The sequence below is a fragment of the Gopherus evgoodei genome, chromosome 1 (genome assembly GCF_007399415.2).
Source record: "Gopherus evgoodei ecotype Sinaloan lineage chromosome 1, rGopEvg1_v1.p, whole genome shotgun sequence".
Taxonomy (NCBI): Eukaryota; Metazoa; Chordata; order Testudines; family Testudinidae; genus Gopherus; species Gopherus evgoodei.
The window spans coordinates 119089282-119109288 of NC_044322.1; the positions used below are offsets into that span (position 1 = coordinate 119089282).

Sequence of the window (20007 nt, forward strand, 5' to 3'; positions counted from 1 at the left end):
CCCTTTTTCCTGCACTCCCAAAACCTCCCCCATCTCCTCAATCTCATCCCTGGTGGACCCCTGCACCTGGTACAGGCCCTGATTATTCCTTATCCATTTTTTCAAAAAATCCGTTACCCCAGCTTGCCAGAACCCGCAACTACCATCACGAGAGTTCGCCATACCCCCTCCAAGCAGCTGTGCAGACTGGTTGGGGGAGGGAGGGGATTTACAGGCTGCCACTCACCTATCCGAAGCGACGTATCCAAGTCAGCAGTAGAAGTGCCTACATCATAGAAAGCTCAAATGAAAATATACTCTCACAGGGGAGGATTTATACATTTAAAAACCCAAATGAATGGGACAAATACATTTTAAGAAGATTTAAACAATTTTATAATTTTAAAATAACTTGAGCGAATACAAAATTAGCAAGGAACCAGAAATAACCCACTTTGTCTCAAATGGTATTGGAAATACACAAACAAACGTTCTCTATCCCTCCCTTGGAAAAGTTCCTTCTCACAATTTTCCCTACAGGTAGGAGTGAAGGTTGGGGTTGGTGGAGAAAAAGTCATTACTGCTACTTTCAATTTTCCTCTACACCTGTAAGTATGGCAGTCATGAAAGTTGATGAAGAAAAACAGTCTTCAGAGCAATATAACCTGCACTAAGCCCTGGCTCCTCCAAGGAACTGGGAGGAGCTACAATTCTGTATTATTGCATATTCAAATAGTGTGTAAAGTGACTACATAGGCGTGAGAATTTTTTTAAGGTGAACCTCATTCTGAACTCAGATATACATCTGCTTCTTCTGTTCTTTCATCAGACAAGTCTGGCAGGCCTCTCTCCTTTTCAGGGTCTGTTGTGCTTGCTTTGAGGTAAAGTGGTGCTGCTCTATCTGTGTTATGAGCCCTGTAGTTTAAAGAAAGCTTCTCTAGGAATTCGAGATTATTCTTAGGAGGTTTCAGATCTTTCCCACTTCTGAAGCTTTCTCCACCTGCCCCAGTGGAAATGTTATCCAGAGCGCCCACTCTTAAAAGGTAAACTAAACTAAAAAAGATGAGGAGGCTGTCATAGCTCAGTCAAATGTGGCTGCTGCTGCTTCTTTACAGCTATGTCCCAACTAACTGCCTTTTGCATTTATGAACCTCTTCACCTGCCCAGCAGAAAAAATGAGATTAGGGAAATGAGGATTTCATATGCCCTAGCCTGATGGAATATTTGAACATCCAAATTTCTCTCCAGAGCAGCATTCTGATACCATCTCAGATCCTACCTTGTTCTTTAAGAGGCTTTTTTATTTTTTCATTGGATGTGGGTGGGCAAATGAAATATCTGTTTAGCTGAGAGCCTATCCCAGAATACTATTATAGTCCAATGAACTCCAATTTCTGCAGCAGTCTGGAATTATCTGCAGATTCACTTTCATTAATTTATCTCAGCTCTGGAGCTGATAACAAAAGTTTAAATCAATAAGTATAATCTAAATAGAGCTGGCCAGAATATACCTTCAAAGAAGCACTCTGCTTCAGTTGGGTGGATTTTAGTGCAAGCATGCCTATGTTTACAGATGTCCAAGACCAGGCTGGTAAAGGTGAGTCAGCCAGTAAAGCTATTACTTTGAAAAAGACCACACAGAGCAACCTCTAGGTGGTACTATGGTTGCAGGACTCTACTCCTGAGACTTTCTACCCTGAATTATGATTGCTGCTAACTGACTTTTCTCAGGTGTTTTTTTAGAATGTTTTAACTAAGCTATTTCATGGCCCAATGGCTTGCAATAAATAGGTGCTTTCCCTAGAACTACATGTGCATGAAAATCAGATTCTTGTAAAACACACAAGAGAAATAAGCTCCCTCCCAGTCTTTCCTCCTTATTAATTACATGTTAATTATATAGTGTGCTGTCCTAGAAAAAAAATGAGATTATTTCCTTTATGCCGTTTCCAAAGTGTGGACAATCTTTTAAATGTAACATTTATAATAATGCTTTGTATCTTTCATCTAAGCATGACAAAGTTCTTAGACATACCATTAATTAATAATATAACCTTGCAGTGACATATGCTGCAGTTCTGTCATTTAAAACACAACATAAGGTCATGTGGTAATTACATGTTTGCTAATGACAAACTATTACTTGCTACAGCTGCAACACATGCTCTGTAATATAATTCAGGGCATATTACTTAGTAAACTGATGATTTGTAAATGAATGTTTCCTCTTTGGCCATATAACTGCGGAAATAGTAAATTCAAGAACACAATCTGAGCAACGTGCCACAAAAACATTAATATTTTCTTGACTGTTTTTAAATATAGAAACTAGTACATGACGCAAAGCATTTTCTGGCCTATTTTATTGCTTATATTGATTTTTTCACATGAATACATAAAATTATAGTACATGATTCAATGTTGTCTTTCATTAGGAACAGAACACTCGGCATATGTGAAAACAAAGATACTGTGTGCCCAGTGGCCTTCAAATCTGTGAATCTGAGTATGCACCACAAGTTGCTTAACCAAGTCTGTACACACTCAGATTCTCACTTGTCTCTAGGAGCTAGGCCCTGGTTGACACTTGACCTTAAAAACCTCTCTAGTGACTGTTCCACTTCATATCTAAACATCATATTATTCTTTCTATCACATGAGCTGATAAAATGTTTATGCTCACCTGGTGGCATGACCAGTCTGCTCTCACTAGACTGTTTACCAAAATTAGATGCTCCCAGGCTTAAAAGAGCCACAAATGGCAGTTCCTTGAAAGGAAGATCACACCTGGGGGCTCCCCTTACATTGTGCTCTCTTTACAGAGGCCTAGTTGCTTGCAACCCCACCTCCTCATTGTTTTTGAGGATGTCCCCATCTCCCGATGCCAGATTGCTCTCCCCATGCCTATTCCAAGGGAAGGCAGGGTCGCAAGCAGCAGCAGCACTACAAGAAAAGCTCTTGCTTCCTTTGCTGCTATCACTGGGCTGGGCCTCCCTTTAGTCTGAGACCTGAAATACACTAATAAATATTAGATTTGCAAATGTATTAGCAGTGATTCTATATTTGCTTCCAGATCACTGATAGAGATATCGAATAGTCCTGGGCCCAGAACTGATCTCAGTGGAACCCTATAGACACACCTCTATTTGATAATGATTCCCCATTGACAACTACTTTTTTAGACCTATTAGTGAGCTAGTTTTTAATCAATGTAACATATACTTTATTGATATTGAATCATGCTAGCTTTTTAATCATGATATCATACAATACTAAGTCAAATGTCTTTCAAAAGTCGAAGTTTATTACACCTAAGCAGCAAAGAGTCCTTTGGCACCTTATAGACTAACAGCCATATTGGAGCATGAGCTTTCATGGGTGAATACCCACAGTTACCTTTATCAACCAAACTTGTAATTTCCTTGCAGAATGAAATCAAGTTTGTTTGACAAGAGTTATTTTCCATCAAACCATGTTTATTGGTATTAATTATATTTCTATTCTTTAATTTCTTGTTAATTGGATCCCGTATCAGCTTTTTCATTATTTTTTTCCTGGGATTGATGTCAGGCTAACTGATATGTGTAGTTAGCCGGGTCATCCCACTTGCCCTTTCTGAATTTTGACACAACATTAGCATTCTTCCAGTCTTCTGGAATTTCCCCCAATGATCCAAGATTTATTGAAAAGTAACATCAGTGGGCCAGAGACCTTCTTAGCCGTGTGGTCTAGCAGGAAAATAATAGCATTCTGATTCAATTGTGGCCTCTCCTACTGACTCACTGCTATACTTTGTGCAAGTCACTTATTTTGCATCAGCTGTGTAAAAAGGATATAATATTATGTACTTCACTGGCTTATTCTGGGGCTTAATAAAATAATAAAGGGAAGTGCTTTGAGAGCCTTGGATGAAAGGCATTATATGAGTTCAAAGCATTACTATTATTATAGTTTTTAAACTTTACAGGAAATGTCATCACACTAGGTAGAACTCAACATTCCCAAAGCCAGAGGGTGGGGCACCTTAGTATATATAAAGCTCTTTAAGTAATTGGTCTTGCAGGACAAGGCAGACTGAAGACAGGTGAGTCTGAACTCATTCATGTTGTACTCCCTCGGAGCAGGAGGAATCCTCAATTTTATTCATAGTGATGTTCTCTTTGTAGTAATCTAGTCATTGTGTGTCTGTTTAAGGATAATGAAGCAACTGATGGACTTCTAAAATGATTTATATAAAAGGAATCTTTGAGGAAAAAAATAAGATATGTTAAAAGTAACTATATGACCAATTCCTGTTCATGGAAAAAAGCAATGATATGTACCAAAAAGTCTGCTAATTATTGGTCTGCTCTATGAAAATGTTTGCTACTGATTTAATGGGTACAGGGACAGACTATAATTGTCTGATCCTTCAAATACTATCAAGTACAGGGTGTATTATGCTGAAGTCCATGTAATAGTAAGTCCAGACCTAAGTAATAAGTGTGTGCTAGACTGGGTAAAAAGTCAATGAGCCTGTCTTTGGATGTGGTTTGAGTCATATTTGCCATTTGTGTGGGTGAACTTTTACTTAGTAACATTGGAAACTTTCTTGAATTCTTCATGTTTGCAGAGTTTGATTAATTTTCAGACTGTCTTGGGTGCCTGAGAAGAACCATCCCCATGCTTCTAACACTGATGTTTCTGGGCCTTGCTGCCCTTGTTGGTGAGTTTGGGGGTTATTTCTGTTTCACTAGTCAAAAGCAACGCTGGCAAGAGATTATCGTAGGGCTGAGGGAATGCAATCAGATCTGAGTTGTCCTATTATATAGAGCTGTAAAATCTACCATATGGGTAACTCATCTTTTGAGTGTGAGGTTTCTTGCATTCCACGTAAGCCTATTAAACTATAAATGCTAACGTATAGGTTAGACAGCAGAATAGGATCACAAAAACAACTTACGTTAATTCTTAGCTAAGGTCATAAATGCAGTTGGTTGTCTGATGGGTTCAGATAATTCCCCACTTTCTAGAAAGTAGAACAATTTGGCAAGGCCCAAGCTAGCGAATCATTGTTTTTCCTTCAAAATGTCACTGTGTCACAGATAGACACAGGATCCATTGCCAATAGGAGATGGGCAGTCTTCCATTCTCACTGGAGATAAATTCTCAGAGGATGGGGTGGGGGGAAGCAGTAGATGTGGTATACCTTGACTTTAGTATACCTTGATGTGGTACACCTTGATACTGTCTCGCATGACCTTCTCATAAACAAACTAGGGACATGCAACCTAGATGGAGCTACTATAAGGTGGGTGCAAAACTGGGTGCAAAACTGTTCCCAGAGAGTAGTTGTCAGTGGTTCACAGTCATGCTGGAAGGGCATAATGATTGGAGTCCCGCAGGGATCAGTTCTGGGTCCGGTTCTATTCAATATCTTCATCAATGATTTAGGTAATGGTATAGTGAGTACACTTATAAAGTTTGCAGATGATACCAAGCTGGGTTGCAAGTGTTTTGGAGGATAGGATTAAAATTCAAAATGATCTGGACAAACTGGAGAAATGGTCTGAAGTAAATAGGATGAAATTCAATAAGGACAAATGCAAAGTACTCCACTTAGGAAGGAAAGATCAGTTGCACACATACAAAATGGGAAATGACTGCCTAGGAAGGAGTACTGCAGAAAGGGATCTGGGGGTCATGGTAGACCACAAGCTAAATATGAGTCAACAGTGTAACACTGTTGCAAAAAATATGAACATAATTCTGGGACATATTAGCAGGAGTGTTGTAAGCAAGACATGAGAAGTAATTCTTCCGCTCTACTCCGTGCTGATTAGGCCTCAACTGGAGTATTGTGTCCAGTTCTGGGAGCCAAATTTCAGGAAAGATGTGGACAAATTGAAGAAAGTCCAGAGAAGAGCAACAAAAATGATTAAAGGTCTAGAAAACATGACCTATGAGGGAAGATTGAAAAAATTGGGTTTGTTTAGTCTGGAAAAGAGAAGACCTGAGGGAGGACATGATAACAGTTTTCAAGTATGTAAAAGGTTGTTACAATGAGGAAGGAGAAGAAAAAAAATTTTCTTAACCTCTGAGGATAGGACAAGAAGCAATGGGTTTAAATTGGAGCAAGAGAGGTTTAGGTTGGAAAAAATTCCTAACTGTCAGGGTGGTTAAGCATTGGAATAAATTGCCTAGGAACATTGTGGAATCTCCATCATTGGAGATTTTTAATAGCAAGTTAGATAAACACCTGTCAGGGATAGTCTAGATAATACTTAGTCCTGCCATGAGTGCTGGGGACTGGAGTAGATGATCTTTCATAGTCCCTTCCAGTCCTATGATTCTATGATACTCAGCTGATAAAAATTGTCCTGGCTTTACCGACTTCAATATGTAATATTAGAAAAAGGCAATTAATGGATATTAGATTTTGTTGAAGGTGCCATTGATGCTGATGCTGCTAACAGTGCTATTAATATGAATTAGTAGAATACAACAGAAATGTCAGTGTGGAGATGTTCTTTCTGCATAAGTTTAATTCATGCTTGCAACAGTCTGAGCAATACAGTCTTAAGATCTTATTTTTAATATCTCTCTTTAACTTTTTAGCTCCTTCTGTAAGTTATGGATGTTATGGTGATTTACGTACTATGGAAACCCCTGTGATTTCCTGCGGAGCTGTACAAACCCCATCTTGTGGTAGGTATCATTCACTGCTTGATTGGCTGCACTTCAGTGCAGACACTTCTGTTTGTGCTCAGAAATACAGAGCTAATTGGAGGGTAGACAATGATACTGAGTCTGCAAAACAAGGCAGGGGGAAGTGCCAAGTGTTAAGGCCTACTGTTTTCAAATGCAGCCTGTCTTAGCTCTATCTTCTGTATCTGTCTCTGAGGAACCCCCTTTAAGGTCCCACATTTTTAGCAATCAGCCTCTGAACAAAGAGAAGCAGACATGATCCCTTTCCGGGCAATACCGCTCCTTAATCAGCTAGGCTTTTAATGGCATTATCGCCACACAGGTGCTGAGCATGCACTTTCATCCGCTCTCCCAGACCCCTCTTCAGCTGGGAAACAAGACACCTGGAATCCAACTTGAGTCTTGACATGCTGAACAAACTGGCCAGTTGTGACATGCCAAATACATATTTTATAGGCTCAAATCAAAGGAGGGTGACCCTGGAGCTGTGGCGATCCTACTCCTCCTTTGAGTCCCCCAACTTGGGAATTCTCTCCCAATTTCCTTTACATTTTTTTGAGGAGATTAAGTTTTGTGGATAAGAAATCTTTTCACTTGCACTCCTGCTTAGAAAAGAAGATGTGTTAGAGAATGAAAAGGAAATATCAGCACTTTATTGCAACATGTAGAAAACATCCAATATTTTGCTATGGGTGAAATCCTAGCTCCACTGAGAGTCCATGGCAAAAGTCCCATTGACTTCAATGGAGCCAGTATTTCTCCTTAAGTAATATCTTGAAGATCTGAAGATAAACTTGGAAGATTAAGACTGAAGTGCATTGGGTGGTGGGCCCTATTAAAAGCCAGTCAGGTTTCAAGGGGGAGGTTCCCTCTCTTTGCTTTCATTCTGTTTCCCATTCATGATCTAACTACACTACCATCAGGCTGGGTAGGTACTTGGAAAGGAGGCCTACATGGAACATCATGGAAGGAAAGTGATTCAGCAGATAGCACTCTTCCTTCCGAGTCAGTAATGATCCAGTGATCCAGAGCGTATTAAGAGGCTGGAGGTAACTTTTGGGGGATGAGATGTAAAACAGAATTCCCTTCCACATTTAGTCATGAGAGATCCCAGAGAACTTTTGTATGAAGAGGGCTGCTAAACCCCTTGTCTTGATCAAACTCCAAATTGGATAAATCCATTTTGTAAACCTAAGTTCCCCTTTGCCATTTTGATTGGATACAGTATTCTCCACTTTCTGTCCTGTGTTGTTACCTTATGCTCTTAAACAATTACTTCACTTCTGAACAGAGGTGGCTGTATTTTACTGATGTGTGAAGTGATTCCTATTTGTAGTGTAAATTCATAAAATGGGGCTGAAAACTGCTACATAGTGTAAGTTATATTAAATACATATGTTATCAACTGTTTTAAAATTTGCTTGCTGGGGGATTTAAGTGTCAATATAGCTTTCTGTGTTGCTTTTTTAAAATACAAATCATTTAACATATTTATCGTCATATGTTTCTCTTTCTCATAAATTTATGGATAGTTTTTCAAAAGTACTCTAGTACCGGTGACCCCGTAGGTGCTTAGTATCTCTGAAAATCAGGGTTGTCAAATTTTTATTGAAAGGAAGATCTGAAAAAAGGCTGGATCAGGAAAATGTTAAGGAGGAAAGAGATATCAAAGGCTTCCTAAGAATTACAGGGGCTCCCCCCAACCCTTTTGTTACTGATTCAGAGAGATATAAAGATATATAGTTATTGCTTTCTGGATTTCAAAAACTATCAACCATATTCAGAAATCAATAGGATTGCATTGGCTTTTCAGATATATTGATCCACATTCAATGGCTGCATTTTTCTAATCAGCAAATGATTGCTTTGGAATTTATCTGTAAAGTGATTTTTTTTTAAATTACATGCAGAAACCACATTCACCTTTGCCTTTGCTACAGGGGTTCATGCTGCAGAAAAGTTTGCTGAAATAGACATAGTACGTCTACAGAGATACAAAGTCCCTATTATGAGAGTTGCCAGAAATCTGTGCATAGATCCAGCACTCATTGCTGCAATCATATCTGTGGAGAGTCGTGTTGGAGCTACTCTAGTCGATGGCTGGAACCGTGAAAGAACCCAATATGGCTTGATGCAGGTACAGAAGGAAGACCAGGAAAAATAAAAATCCCAAGTACTGAAATAGAGATATTATGCACTAAGGCTTTACTTTAGCAAATTACTTTATATGTTCGGGACAGCACTTACGTACATACTTAAGTCTATTCCTGTTCAGGAAAACACCAGCGCATGTTCTTGAATGTCGTCCTGAATAAGGATACGTCCTTGAATTGGGGGCTAAAAATATAAAGAACAGAAAACAAAAGTGGTGTTTTTGTTTCTAAGGAGACTGAATTTTTTTGTCTAAATCTTCTAGGTTCATACACACCACAATTCGATTCCTGGAGCTTGGGATAGCGAAGATCATATAACTCAAGGTGCAACTATTCTAGTTAGAGGAATTAAGGCATTACAGACAAAGTACCCTACCTGGTCATCACAACAATATCTCAGAGGTACAGTATGTGCTGTAAAGTTAAAGGGACACTATCAAGATAAAACATTATATATTAAAAAGTCGCTTTCACTACATTATTAAGATTTTAATAGCTGATATTTTTAAAGCTGAAATTAATGTAACAGTCGGATTTACTTTTCACTGTGCTTTTTTGTTGACAGTTTTGTTTTGGGCTATATTTTCTGGTTCTCGTGCACTGTACAATGCTATTGTGCTGGGGCTCCCAAGGCTGTAGTAGACTGTTTACATGGAAACAAACATTTCCTTTTTATTGCCATTTAAATCTCAAGAACATTTCTATTCATATTTAATCATAACACCCTTTCCTTAAAAATATGATTTATTATTTGTATTACAGTCCCGCATGGAGGCCTCAGTCAAGAAAGGGGCCCCACTGTGCCAGGCACAGCACAAAAACAACCCCAACGAGCTTACAATGTAAAAAGACAAGCCAGAAGAGGGGAAGGAGGGAAAAGAGAGGCACAGAGCAGTGAAGTAACTTGCTCAGTGTCTCAGAGCAGGCCGGTGACAAAGCCAGCAAAAGAACTTGACACTCAGTGCAGTGCCCTCGCCAGTGGAGCACAGAGCCGCCACCAAAATCCATAACCTACATTTGGATCCTAAAATACTTGACAGCTGTCCTGTAGCACAGCTGAGTGGGAAACTAGAACACTTTGGGGGCTGACTATTTGATCGTGGGATTCTGGCATTCTGCCATGGCATGGCAGGTTGGCTTGGGGAGGACAGAGAAAGTTATGCATGACTAACTCATTTCAGGGTTGGTTGAAGAGTACCAGCTAGGGGTTTGATCTAGCTTCCACTGAACTCAATGACAATAATCCACTGACTTCTGTGGATGAAGGATCAGGCCTTAGCTGACTAGGATATGGCTGCACTTCAAAGAAAAAGTCACATCACTGAGTCTCACATCACTGAGGTCAATTGACTTGGGCTTGCGAAATTCAGGGTGTGGGTCTAAAACCAGCAGATGTTCCCACTCGGGCTGTAGCCCGGCCTCCAAGACCCTCCCCACCTTGCCGAGTTTCAGAGACCAGGCTACAGCCTGAGCCAGAGTGTCTACACTGCTATTTTTTGCTCTGTAGAGCAAGCCCCATGAGCCCCAATCAGTTGACCCAGGCTCTGAGGCTTGCTGCTGCAGGTTGTTGTTGTTGTTTTTTTTTGTTTGTTTGTTTGTTTTGCTGTGTAGACATACCCACTGGATCTGATACAAGGCAGTGGAAAAACCTCTCAATTTTGTTCAGAGGAACCTAATCAAGATTTAAGTCTCTCCTCATCTGGGAGGAGTGGTAGATATGCTGGAGGGTAGGGATAGGATACAGAGGGGCCTAGACAAATTAGAGGACTGGGCCAAAAGAAACCTGATGAGGTTCAGCAAGGACAAGTGCAGAGTCCTGTACTTAGGATGGAAAAATCCCATTCACTGTTACAGACTAGGGACCAAATGGCTAGGAAGCAGTTCTGCAGAAAAGGACCTAGAGGTTACAGTGGACGAGAAGCTGGTTATGAGTCAACAGTGTGCCCTTGTTACCAAGAAGGCTAATGGCATTTCGGGCTGTATAAGTAGGGGCATTGCCAGCAGATTGAGGAATGTGATCATTTCCCTCTATTTGACATCGGTGAGGCCTCATCTGAGTACTATGTCCAGTTTTAGGCCCCACACTACAAGAAGACTGTGGAAAAATTGGAAAGAGTCCACCGGAGGGCAACAAAAATGATTAGGGGGCTGGAGCACATGACTTATGAGCAGAGGCTGAGGGAACTGGGATTGTTTAGTCTGCAGAAGAGAAGAATGAGGGGGGATTTGATAGCTGCTTTCAACTACCTCAAAGGGGGTTCCAAAGAGGATGGATCTAGATTGTTCTCAGTGGTAGCAGATGACAGAACAAGGAGTAATGGTCTCAAGTTGCAGTGGGGAAGGTTTAAGGTTGGATATTAGGAAAAATCTTTTCATGAGGAGGGTGGTGAAGCACTGGAATGGGTTACCTAGGGAGGTGGTGGAATCTCCTTCCTTAGAGGTTTTTAAGGTCAGGCTTGACAAAGCCCTGGCTGGGATGATTTAGTTGGGAATTGGTCCTGCTTTGAGCAGGGGGTTGGACTAGATGATCTCCTGAGGTCCCTTCCAACCCTGATATTCTGAGATTCTGTGATTCTGTCTGTCTTGGAAGTGAACTGATTGTTAAGTGGATTGCAGGAGTCATATGTTGCTGGATAAGGGTCCTGGAACTGAAACAGGCTCAGATCCTTTTCTGGCTTGTCTTTTTAGATTGTAGACTCGGGCCTGTTTTTGTGCTGTGCCTGGCACAGTGGGGCCCCTTTCTTGATTGAGGCCTCCAAGAGGGAGTGTAATACAAATAATAAATCATATTTTTAAGGCAAGGGTTTTACAGGACTAAATATGAAGAGAAATGTTCTTGTGATATATAAATGTCAATAAAAAGGAAAGGTGGTAGGGAGGTAGGAGACGTAGTTAAATTATGAACACAAGACTAGTAGTGGGGGAGCTTGCAATGAACAAGTATGTCATCACTCTGGTTACTCCAGGTGTATGTTGCATCTTTTTACTTTATCCTTCACCTGTCTTTGCCCTTTTAGACTATAAATTTTTAAAGGTAAAGACCATGTTCCCATTTGCATTCAGAGAGCATCTAGCACATTTGGATGCTATTGCAATATAAATAATAAATAAACAAATAATAAGTTGTTTGCAAACTCCATGTTAAGAATCAAGTACTCTGTAAATGCAACTACACAACAGCACGATGCATCATTTTCCAAAAGACTTTATAGGTTCGATTAGATGGATTTTTGCTGAAGCCACAGTTTCTGGCTGACATTTATTTGTTTTTAATTCTGTATTAACTACTTTGTGTCTCATTGCAGGTGGGATTTGTGCCTATCATCACAAGGTTAGGAATATCCAGGTCTACGACGGAATGGACAATTGCAATTCGAGCAATGATTATGTTAATAATGTTATTATTCGAGCCAAATATCTGCAGAAAAATGGATTCGGCATTTTAGCGTAATACTGGCTTCAGCCTCTTTTCAGATAAATCATAATTCTCATTATTATCAACCTGATCGTGAGAGATGTTATACATCTGGAGAAAACGAATGTTTAATATAGTAATTATACAGTGATTGTAACCACAAAATAAATTGTTCCTGGGATTTTCCCAACAATAGTGAAGCTGGAAACACCTGTAAATTAATTCCTCCTACAACTCCATCCAAGCACCTATTATCAGTTTCAACTTTTCCACTTGCTAGGGTTGCATGAACAAGTGTTACTATAGATCTAGGAGTTAATTAATCCCTTCTCTGGGATTCCAGTGGGTTGTGTGTGAGAGGAATGCAAAACCTCATTGCCTTTATTGTGAAACAAAAACAAAAACAAAAAAACCCCACAGGCCTGCAAAGTCTTTACCTGTGGAGTAGGGAGGCCTCTTGCACATTCTCTTGTATAGAGATGAGTTTGGGGCTGCTCATGTATCATCTGGAGATGGGAACATGTATGGGTCTCCCTCTGTATCTACTCCAGTACTTTCTTCATCCTAATGCCTCCCCTTCCCCAACAGGAAGAAAGAATTCTTCCTCTCCACGGGCTCCTTCCCTTTAGCTTATACCTGCTATTATGTAAACATAGTCAAGGGACTTTGCTCTGGGTTCTCAGCCCATGTTGATGTCTTTGCTAGCTGACTGATCAATAGGCCAGTGAAGAATCCAACATAGCTTGGATACTAGAGGACACACTGAGCACGCTCAGTATATCCTCTACGTTCATTCTCATGAGCCAGACTCCTTCCAATGACAGGTTTAGTTAGCTATGTAAGGTCAAAATGAGTCTTACATGGCCCTGTCCAAAGGGGAATCTCTCTGGGTAGCCCAGGAGTCATGCACAACCTCTCTGGGTCACACAAGCCCAAAAGCAAGAGCCTCCCATTTAGTGAATTTCCTGTGAACTACATGACAGTGACACTGCTTGGTAGTACAATGCTAACATCTTTTTGGACTTAACATTGTTGCAGTTCAGTTGGTGCCTTCCAACTTTTAAACATGTGGCTGTTTCAATATCTGCCTCACTATCATGAAAACAAAACCAAAGAAAAACTCTAGTAACCCCCATTTTTAATTGGAAAGTTCAAAGCTGTTGGTTTATGATTATTCTGTTTGAAAGTTTATTTTTCATTGTGGCTAGATTTGGATATGTAAATTGACTGACCAAATGAATAAAGGAAAATAGCATATTAAAATGTTTTTGGCAAATGAAACAAGACTCCAAAGAGGTCATCTTTTCAGGTTCATGAGCAAAGGTGGACAGCAAAAAATGATTTCAATTACCGAGCAATGGTCTAGAAATTAATTCCAAAATATATTTATGGTGGATACAACTCCTGACGTTTCTCTGAATTCAGGAGGCTTAGTATCCCCCATTAAACGTAAAGGATGTACAACCCTGCAGTGGAAATTATAGTGCTCTGTGTCTTGTCTGCACATTAGAACATGAAATGATATAGGGCTCCAACAAGTCGTTTTTTCCCTCTTTTGCTTCAATAAGAAGAGGAAGCAATCCTTGTCCATAAATTACACCAATCGCTCTTCATGTGTGTGAGCATAAGTTCTTAAACAAGGGTCCTTTAAGGTCTCCATAAAAGCAACATATCTTGATTTCCCCTCTAATAATAGCAATAATACAACAACAACAATAATATTCCCCTTTAATGAATGGTAGCAGATTTCAAAGCTGAACTGGTCCCTGAAAGGAAATCCTATGTTCCCTACTATCCTGTGCATCCACAACAGCAGCAGTTCTCAAACTGTGGGTCAAGATCCCCAAATGGCTCACAATCCCATTTTAATGGTGTCGCCAGGGCTGGCGTTAGACTTGCTGACTGAAGCTGAAACCCAAGGTGCCCTGCTACCCTTGCCTGGGGCTGAAGCCCTTGGGCTTTGACTTTAGCCCCTGCCTCCATCTGAGGTGGTGGGGCTTGAGCGGGCTCAGGCTTCAATACCCCCTCCTGGGGTCATGTAGTAATTTTTGTTGTCAGAAAGGAGTTGCGGAGCAATGAAGTTTGAGAACTGCTGTACTACAGTAGTTTAACTAGCACCAGCAGGGTTATAGCCCTGTGTTTGGCAGGTGACAAAGCGACCAATTAAGAAATTAATTTGTTGACCTTGCCACGGGGGCTGGGCTCTTTAAAGCACAGACCACAGCACTGACAAAGAAGAACTAGCCAGACAGCTCGCTATGATCTATGCATGAAAGCGCTACATGGGAGCTAAGGATTATGAGTACTATTTTGATGTCTTAGTAACAAGTTATAATCTCTAGTACAATGTAGCATTGGAAGGCTGGAGAACAGGTTGTGTGTTGCAGTGTGATGGTTCAGGTCTTTGATGTGTCCATTGGAGGGAGGTAGTAATGTTGGACTGAAAATCAGTGCGAGGGACTTAGAAGAGTTAGTGGGGTTGAGTATTGGGATTGTAATGGGCTAATGCTTAGAAATTGGAACTTGGTTGGGTGCAAAATGTCCCTTTAACATGATTTCCTTGCTTTTAGTGTTTGTGTGCAGAGTTGGATTGGCCCATGGGAGTAACGGAAAATCTCTCAGGAGGCCGCTACCCCCAGCAAAAGTCTGAGGGAATAATACAAAGTTCCCTTCTGTGTATTCAGTGAGATACCTATCTGTCAGCCCTCTCCTTTCCTCAAGGATTCGCTACACCTGCTTCTTTGCCTGAAAGCAGTAGCTGCCACCTCCTTCTCATTTTGCCAACACTATAGCATTCCACAATGTGTTGTAGGTGCTAGTACCAAAGAAGAGTTATCTGAATTTGAGTTATTCCTCTCATGTTGGCTGAACTTAAGTGAGAGCAGCCACAATGCAAAATACACAAATTACTGTATTCATCCACTCAGGTGAGGCACTAATAGGGTATACTGGCCCTTTAAGCATAGAAGGGGCAAGAAGTCCTCGCTCCAGGAACATTGGTACAAACAAAGGCTCGGGAGATGGCTGAAGCCTGAACAGAGGAAGAGGTTCCAGGTAATTAATAGTTGGATGGGAAAAACTCAGGACACCATCCCTTTAAATGCCCGGGACCAGGAGTCTAGTAGTGTAGAGTAGGGCAGGGCCTCTCTCTCTCCCAGCCAGCTGGGAGGAGCTCTCCGTAGGAGGGCAATATGTATGATGCATTCACCCTCAGAACAGGGAGAGACTGACAGGAGAAAGAAGCCAGACCCAGAATGCTGAGCTCCCACTGAGAAGAGCAGGGAGTGCCAGTTTGTACAGTTTTGAGGTTCAACCCAGACTAGTAAGGGGATTGTGTCACGACCTGCCCTAGAACTCTGGGTACTTTAAATGCTATGCTGCTCTAGCTCACCGCCCTGACACCATCAGCCTGCCTGCAAGCATACCAGTCACATCCTGGTTTCCACCACCTAGGTACTGTTTGCAGAGTGACCCCCAAACCCCCGTCCAATCTCATATTTGTTCAAAACCATTCCCTGCCATGTCCAGCCCTCTCCCAGCACACTCACAGAAGTTGTTATGGTTGCTGCTCCTTTACAGAGACAGAAACAGCACCTCGTTATCTTGACTGGAGTTAACAATCGCTTCAATTCACCCAAAGCACTGGGTTGGTTTAGATCAAAAGTAAAACAAATTTATTTAGTCAAAAAGAGAGCTGTTTTAGATGAGTTCAAGTGTCAGGGAGAAAGATAGAAAGGGTTATAAACAAACAAAAATAAAAATATGCTTTCTAATGGCTAGGACCTAACTAAGCAAGCTACAGTCTTTGTTTAAGCAGAACGAACTGCATTCCATTATCGAAAAAATAAAAAAACTTAACTGCCCCTAGCATGCCTGGTTTAAACACATTTTAGTCATAATTCCAGCATATCTGTATAATCCTTTGTGGGTTAACTGTACATACATCACACCAGAATATTATTGATCAGTGAGCTATTAGTCTTCCAATGATACATCACATGACACCTTTTAGATACAGATTACAGTAGAACCTCAAAGATACGAACACCCGAGTTACAGACTGACCAGTCAACTGGACACCATATGGAACGGGAATTAAGCAATCAGGCAGCAGTGGAGAGAAGGAAGAAGTGAATACTATATTGTGCTTCACCATGCAGGGGCAGCCACTTACAGGTCGGAGGCAAAGACGCTGAGGTTCGCAGCACAGCTGTGAGCCCCTGCTGCCAGCCCAAGACAGCCCGATGAGGCAGAGCAGGAGCGGTGCTGGGGTCTGAGCCGCTTTCCTGTAAGCTGTGGGTGCTGTTTTCAACACCTCTTTCCCCCTCCACCCCCGTCCTTCTTCAGCCGGGATGGGGACAAACTTGCAAGCTCAGTGTGAGCCCAGGAAAGAAGCTGCCACAGCCTGAGCTGTTGATGCTGCAATGAAGGTGCTAGTGCTGGAGAGGGAGCTGCTGCTCTTGTGGCTGGAGCCTGGCTTGGAGTATGAACTGCCAGAGCTGGAGCTGCTGCCAGCACGCTGCGCTCTGGAGGAGGATCTCCATTTTTAAAGGGCCATAGCCTGCACCATGTACCCCATGGCTGTGCTCCTGGATCCTGCCAGCACTTCTGGAAGTGCAGGAGCAGGATTTTATAATTGTAGTATGAGAATTAATGTATGATTTGATTTCATCCTGCCAGCCATCCTTTTTGAATAGCAGAAAGGAATGACCATCTGTGACATTGGTAGAAATGCATCTAACAGACTGCCAGTGTCTGTACTGATGTTAAGGCAGGGACAGACCAGAACAATCCTTCTGACTGATTATGGTCACCCTTTTGTTCGAAGAAGTGCTTGATTGACTACCTTTTTTGCAGAATAACGCATATAACTTCTTCCAAGTCTCTGTATCTTCAATGGAAAATCTTTCCATGATTCAAACTCTTACTTATCATTTAATCCTTGATGTAACACTAATCTATACAGACCTGACATATGACTCTGTAAGAACATAAGAAAGGCCATACTGGGTCAGACCAAAGATCCATCTAGCCCAGTATTCTGTCTTCCGACAGTGGCCAATGCCAGGGAGGGCTGGCTCCAGTGTTTTTGCCTCCCCAAGCAGCGAAAAAAAAAAAGACAAAAACCGTGATAGGTAGCACTTTGGAGAAAGCTCTACTACTGCCACTTCATTCTTTGGTGGCAATTCGGCAGCAGGTCCTTCCCTCTGAGAGGGACTGAGGGACCAGCCGCCGAATTGCCACCAAAGAGCCAGAAGTGCTGCCCCTTTCCGTTGGCTGCCCCAAGCACCTGCTTGCTGCGCTAGTGCCTGGAGCTGGCCCTGATGCCAGATACTTCAGAGGGAATGAACAGAACAGGTAATCATCAAGTGATCTATCCCTGTCACCCATTCCCACCATCCCTGCCTATCTTGGCCAATAGCCATGGATGGACATATCCCCCATGAACTTATCTAATTCTTTTTTGAACCCTGTTATAGTCTTGGCATTCAAAACATCCTTAGGTGAAGAGCTCCACAGGTTGACTGTGAGCTGTGTGAAGCTATACTTCTTTTTGTTTGTTTTAAACCTGGGACCAATTAATTTCATTTGGTGACTGTGGTGAGGTATGCACACCCCATCCCCTTTAGGGCAGATCTTGGGTGTGGTGACACTGAAGTTACAGCCTACCAGACTGTCCTGGGACTCCAGACAGTGCAGCTCAATGGCCAGAGTCAAAGTGGCTATCCTTGGGTTCTGGGCTGCGTGGCCTAATGGCCTGAGACAATATGGCCTCCCTCAAGCGCAGGGCTGCATGGTCTAGTGGCCAGAGTCAATAGATTGGCCCTAGAGCACAGGGTTGTGGGGCCTAGTGGCCAGAGTCAATATAGCTTCCCTCAGGTTCCAGGCAGCACAGCCTAATGGCCAAATTAGGGGGCTGCCACCTCAGGGAGGTGGTGGCTAGGATAGGGGGACCTGGGCCCATCTGACTCCACCAAGTCCCAGCACAGGGTCCTAACAGTGGCAGGGCAGTCCACAATGGGGTCAGCAGGGAATCCAGCTGCAACACATTGACCTTACACAAGTGGGAGATACCACTCACTCCACCTCCCTGGGCTACTTCCTACCATGCTTCCTGAAGGTGTAGTCCATATCAAGTCACGGTCTCCAGGTTCCTCAGCACAGGTAACTTCTTGGGACTCTGACTCCGGCTAGTCAGCAGTAGGAAACAGGTCCCTGGTCTCCGCTCCAGCAGGCAAGGGCTGTAATGGCTCCTGGGATGGAGACTCCACCAAACCTCTTTCCTCCTTGGCAGTCAGCCCAGACTGAGCTGGGCTGTGCTCCTTTATACTAGCACAGCAGTTGGAGCAGATCCAGGATGGTCTGAGGGGCAGGACTTCCTCTGTCCAAATTGTGGGATTAAGCTTTTCCTGCCTAGTGAGGGGTATGTATACTCCATCACAATGATCCCTAGTTCTTGTGTTATGAGGAGTAAATAACACTTCCTTATATATTTTCTCCACACTAGTAATGATTTATTAGACCTCCATATCGTCTCTTAGTCATCTCCAAACTGAAAAGTCCCAATCTTATTAATCTCTCTTCCTATGGAAGCTGTTCCATACCCCTAATAATTTTTGTTGCCATTTTCTGGATCTTTTCTATATGTTTTCCAATTCCAATATATTTTTTTGAGATGGAGGGACCAGATCTGCACACAATATTCAAGAGTGAATGTACCATGGATTTATATAGAGGTAATATGGTATTTTCTGTCTTATTATCTACTCCTTTCCTAATGATTCCCAACATTAACTTTTCTTACTGCAACTGCACATTGAGTGGATATTTGCAGAGACTATCCACAATGACTCCAAGATCTCTTTCTCGAGGGGGTAACAGCTAATTTAGACCCCATCATTTTATATGTATAGTTGGGATTATGCTTTCCAATGTGCATTACTTTGCATTTATCAGCACTGAATTTCATCTGCCATTTTATTACCCAGTCACCCATTTTTGTGAGATCCCATTGTAACTCTTTGCAGTCTGCTTTGGAGTTAACTGTCTTGAATAGTTTTGTATCATCTGCAAATTTTTCCACTTTACAGTTTACCTGGTGTTCCAGATAATTTATGAATATGTTGAATAGTACTGGTCCCAGTACAGACCCCTTTCCATTCTGAAAAATGTCCATTTATTCCTACTTTTTGTTTCCTATCTTTTAACCAGTTTCTGATCCATGAGAGGACCTTCCCTCTTATCCCATGACAGCTTATTTTGCTTAAAAGCTTTTGGTGAGGGACATTGTGAAAGGCTTTCTGAAAATCTAAATACACAATATCCACTGGATCACCCTTGTCCACATTTTTGTTGACCCCTTCAAAGAATTCTAGTAGATTGGTGAGGCATGATTTCTCTTTACAAAAACCATGTTGACTCTTCCCCAGCAAATTGTGTTCATCTGTTGTGTCTGATAATTCTGTTCTAGTTTCAACCAATTTGCCTGGTACTGAAGTTAGGTTTACCAGCCTGTAATTGCCAGGATCGCCTCTGGAGCCTTTTAAAAAAATTGGCATCACATTAACTATGCTCCAGTCCAGGTAGTAGTTCTGCAATTTCACATTTGAATTCCTTCAGAACTCTTGAGTTGATACCATCTGGTCCTGGTGACTTATTACTGTTTAATTTATCAATTTGTTCTAAAACCTCCTCTAATGACATCTCAATCTGAGACAGTTCCTCAGATTTGTCACCTAAAAAGAATGGCTCATGTGTGGAATTTCCCTCACA

The 20007-nt window shown here is 41.7% G+C and overlaps 1 protein-coding gene across 1 annotated transcript; it reads left to right on the forward strand.

Moving 5' to 3' along the window:
* The first annotated feature begins 4641 nt into the window (after positions 1–4641).
* LOC115642900 (lysozyme g-like) lies at positions 4642–12270 on the forward strand. The gene is made up of 5 exons (XM_030546592.1): positions 4642–4684; positions 6577–6666; positions 8607–8803; positions 9083–9221; positions 12125–12270. The coding sequence occupies exons 1-5, from the start codon at positions 4642–4644 to the stop codon at positions 12268–12270; spliced, it is 615 nt and encodes a 204-aa protein (XP_030402452.1).
* Positions 12271–20007: the final 7737 nt, after the last annotated feature.

What these genes read in the sequence shown, in the direction of transcription:
- LOC115642900 (XM_030546592.1), top strand. Translation starts at nt 4,642, where the DNA reads ATGCTTCTAACACTGATGTTTCTGGGCCTTGCTGCCCTTGTTG. An exon ending in TGTACAAACCCCATCTTGTG is followed by an intron (nt 6,667 to 8,606) that starts GTAGGTATCATT and finishes CCTTTGCTACAG; the next exon opens with GGGTTCATGCTGCAGAAAAG. An exon ending in ATCACAACAATATCTCAGAG is followed by an intron (nt 9,222 to 12,124) that starts GTACAGTATGTG and finishes GTCTCATTGCAG; the next exon opens with GTGGGATTTGTGCCTATCAT.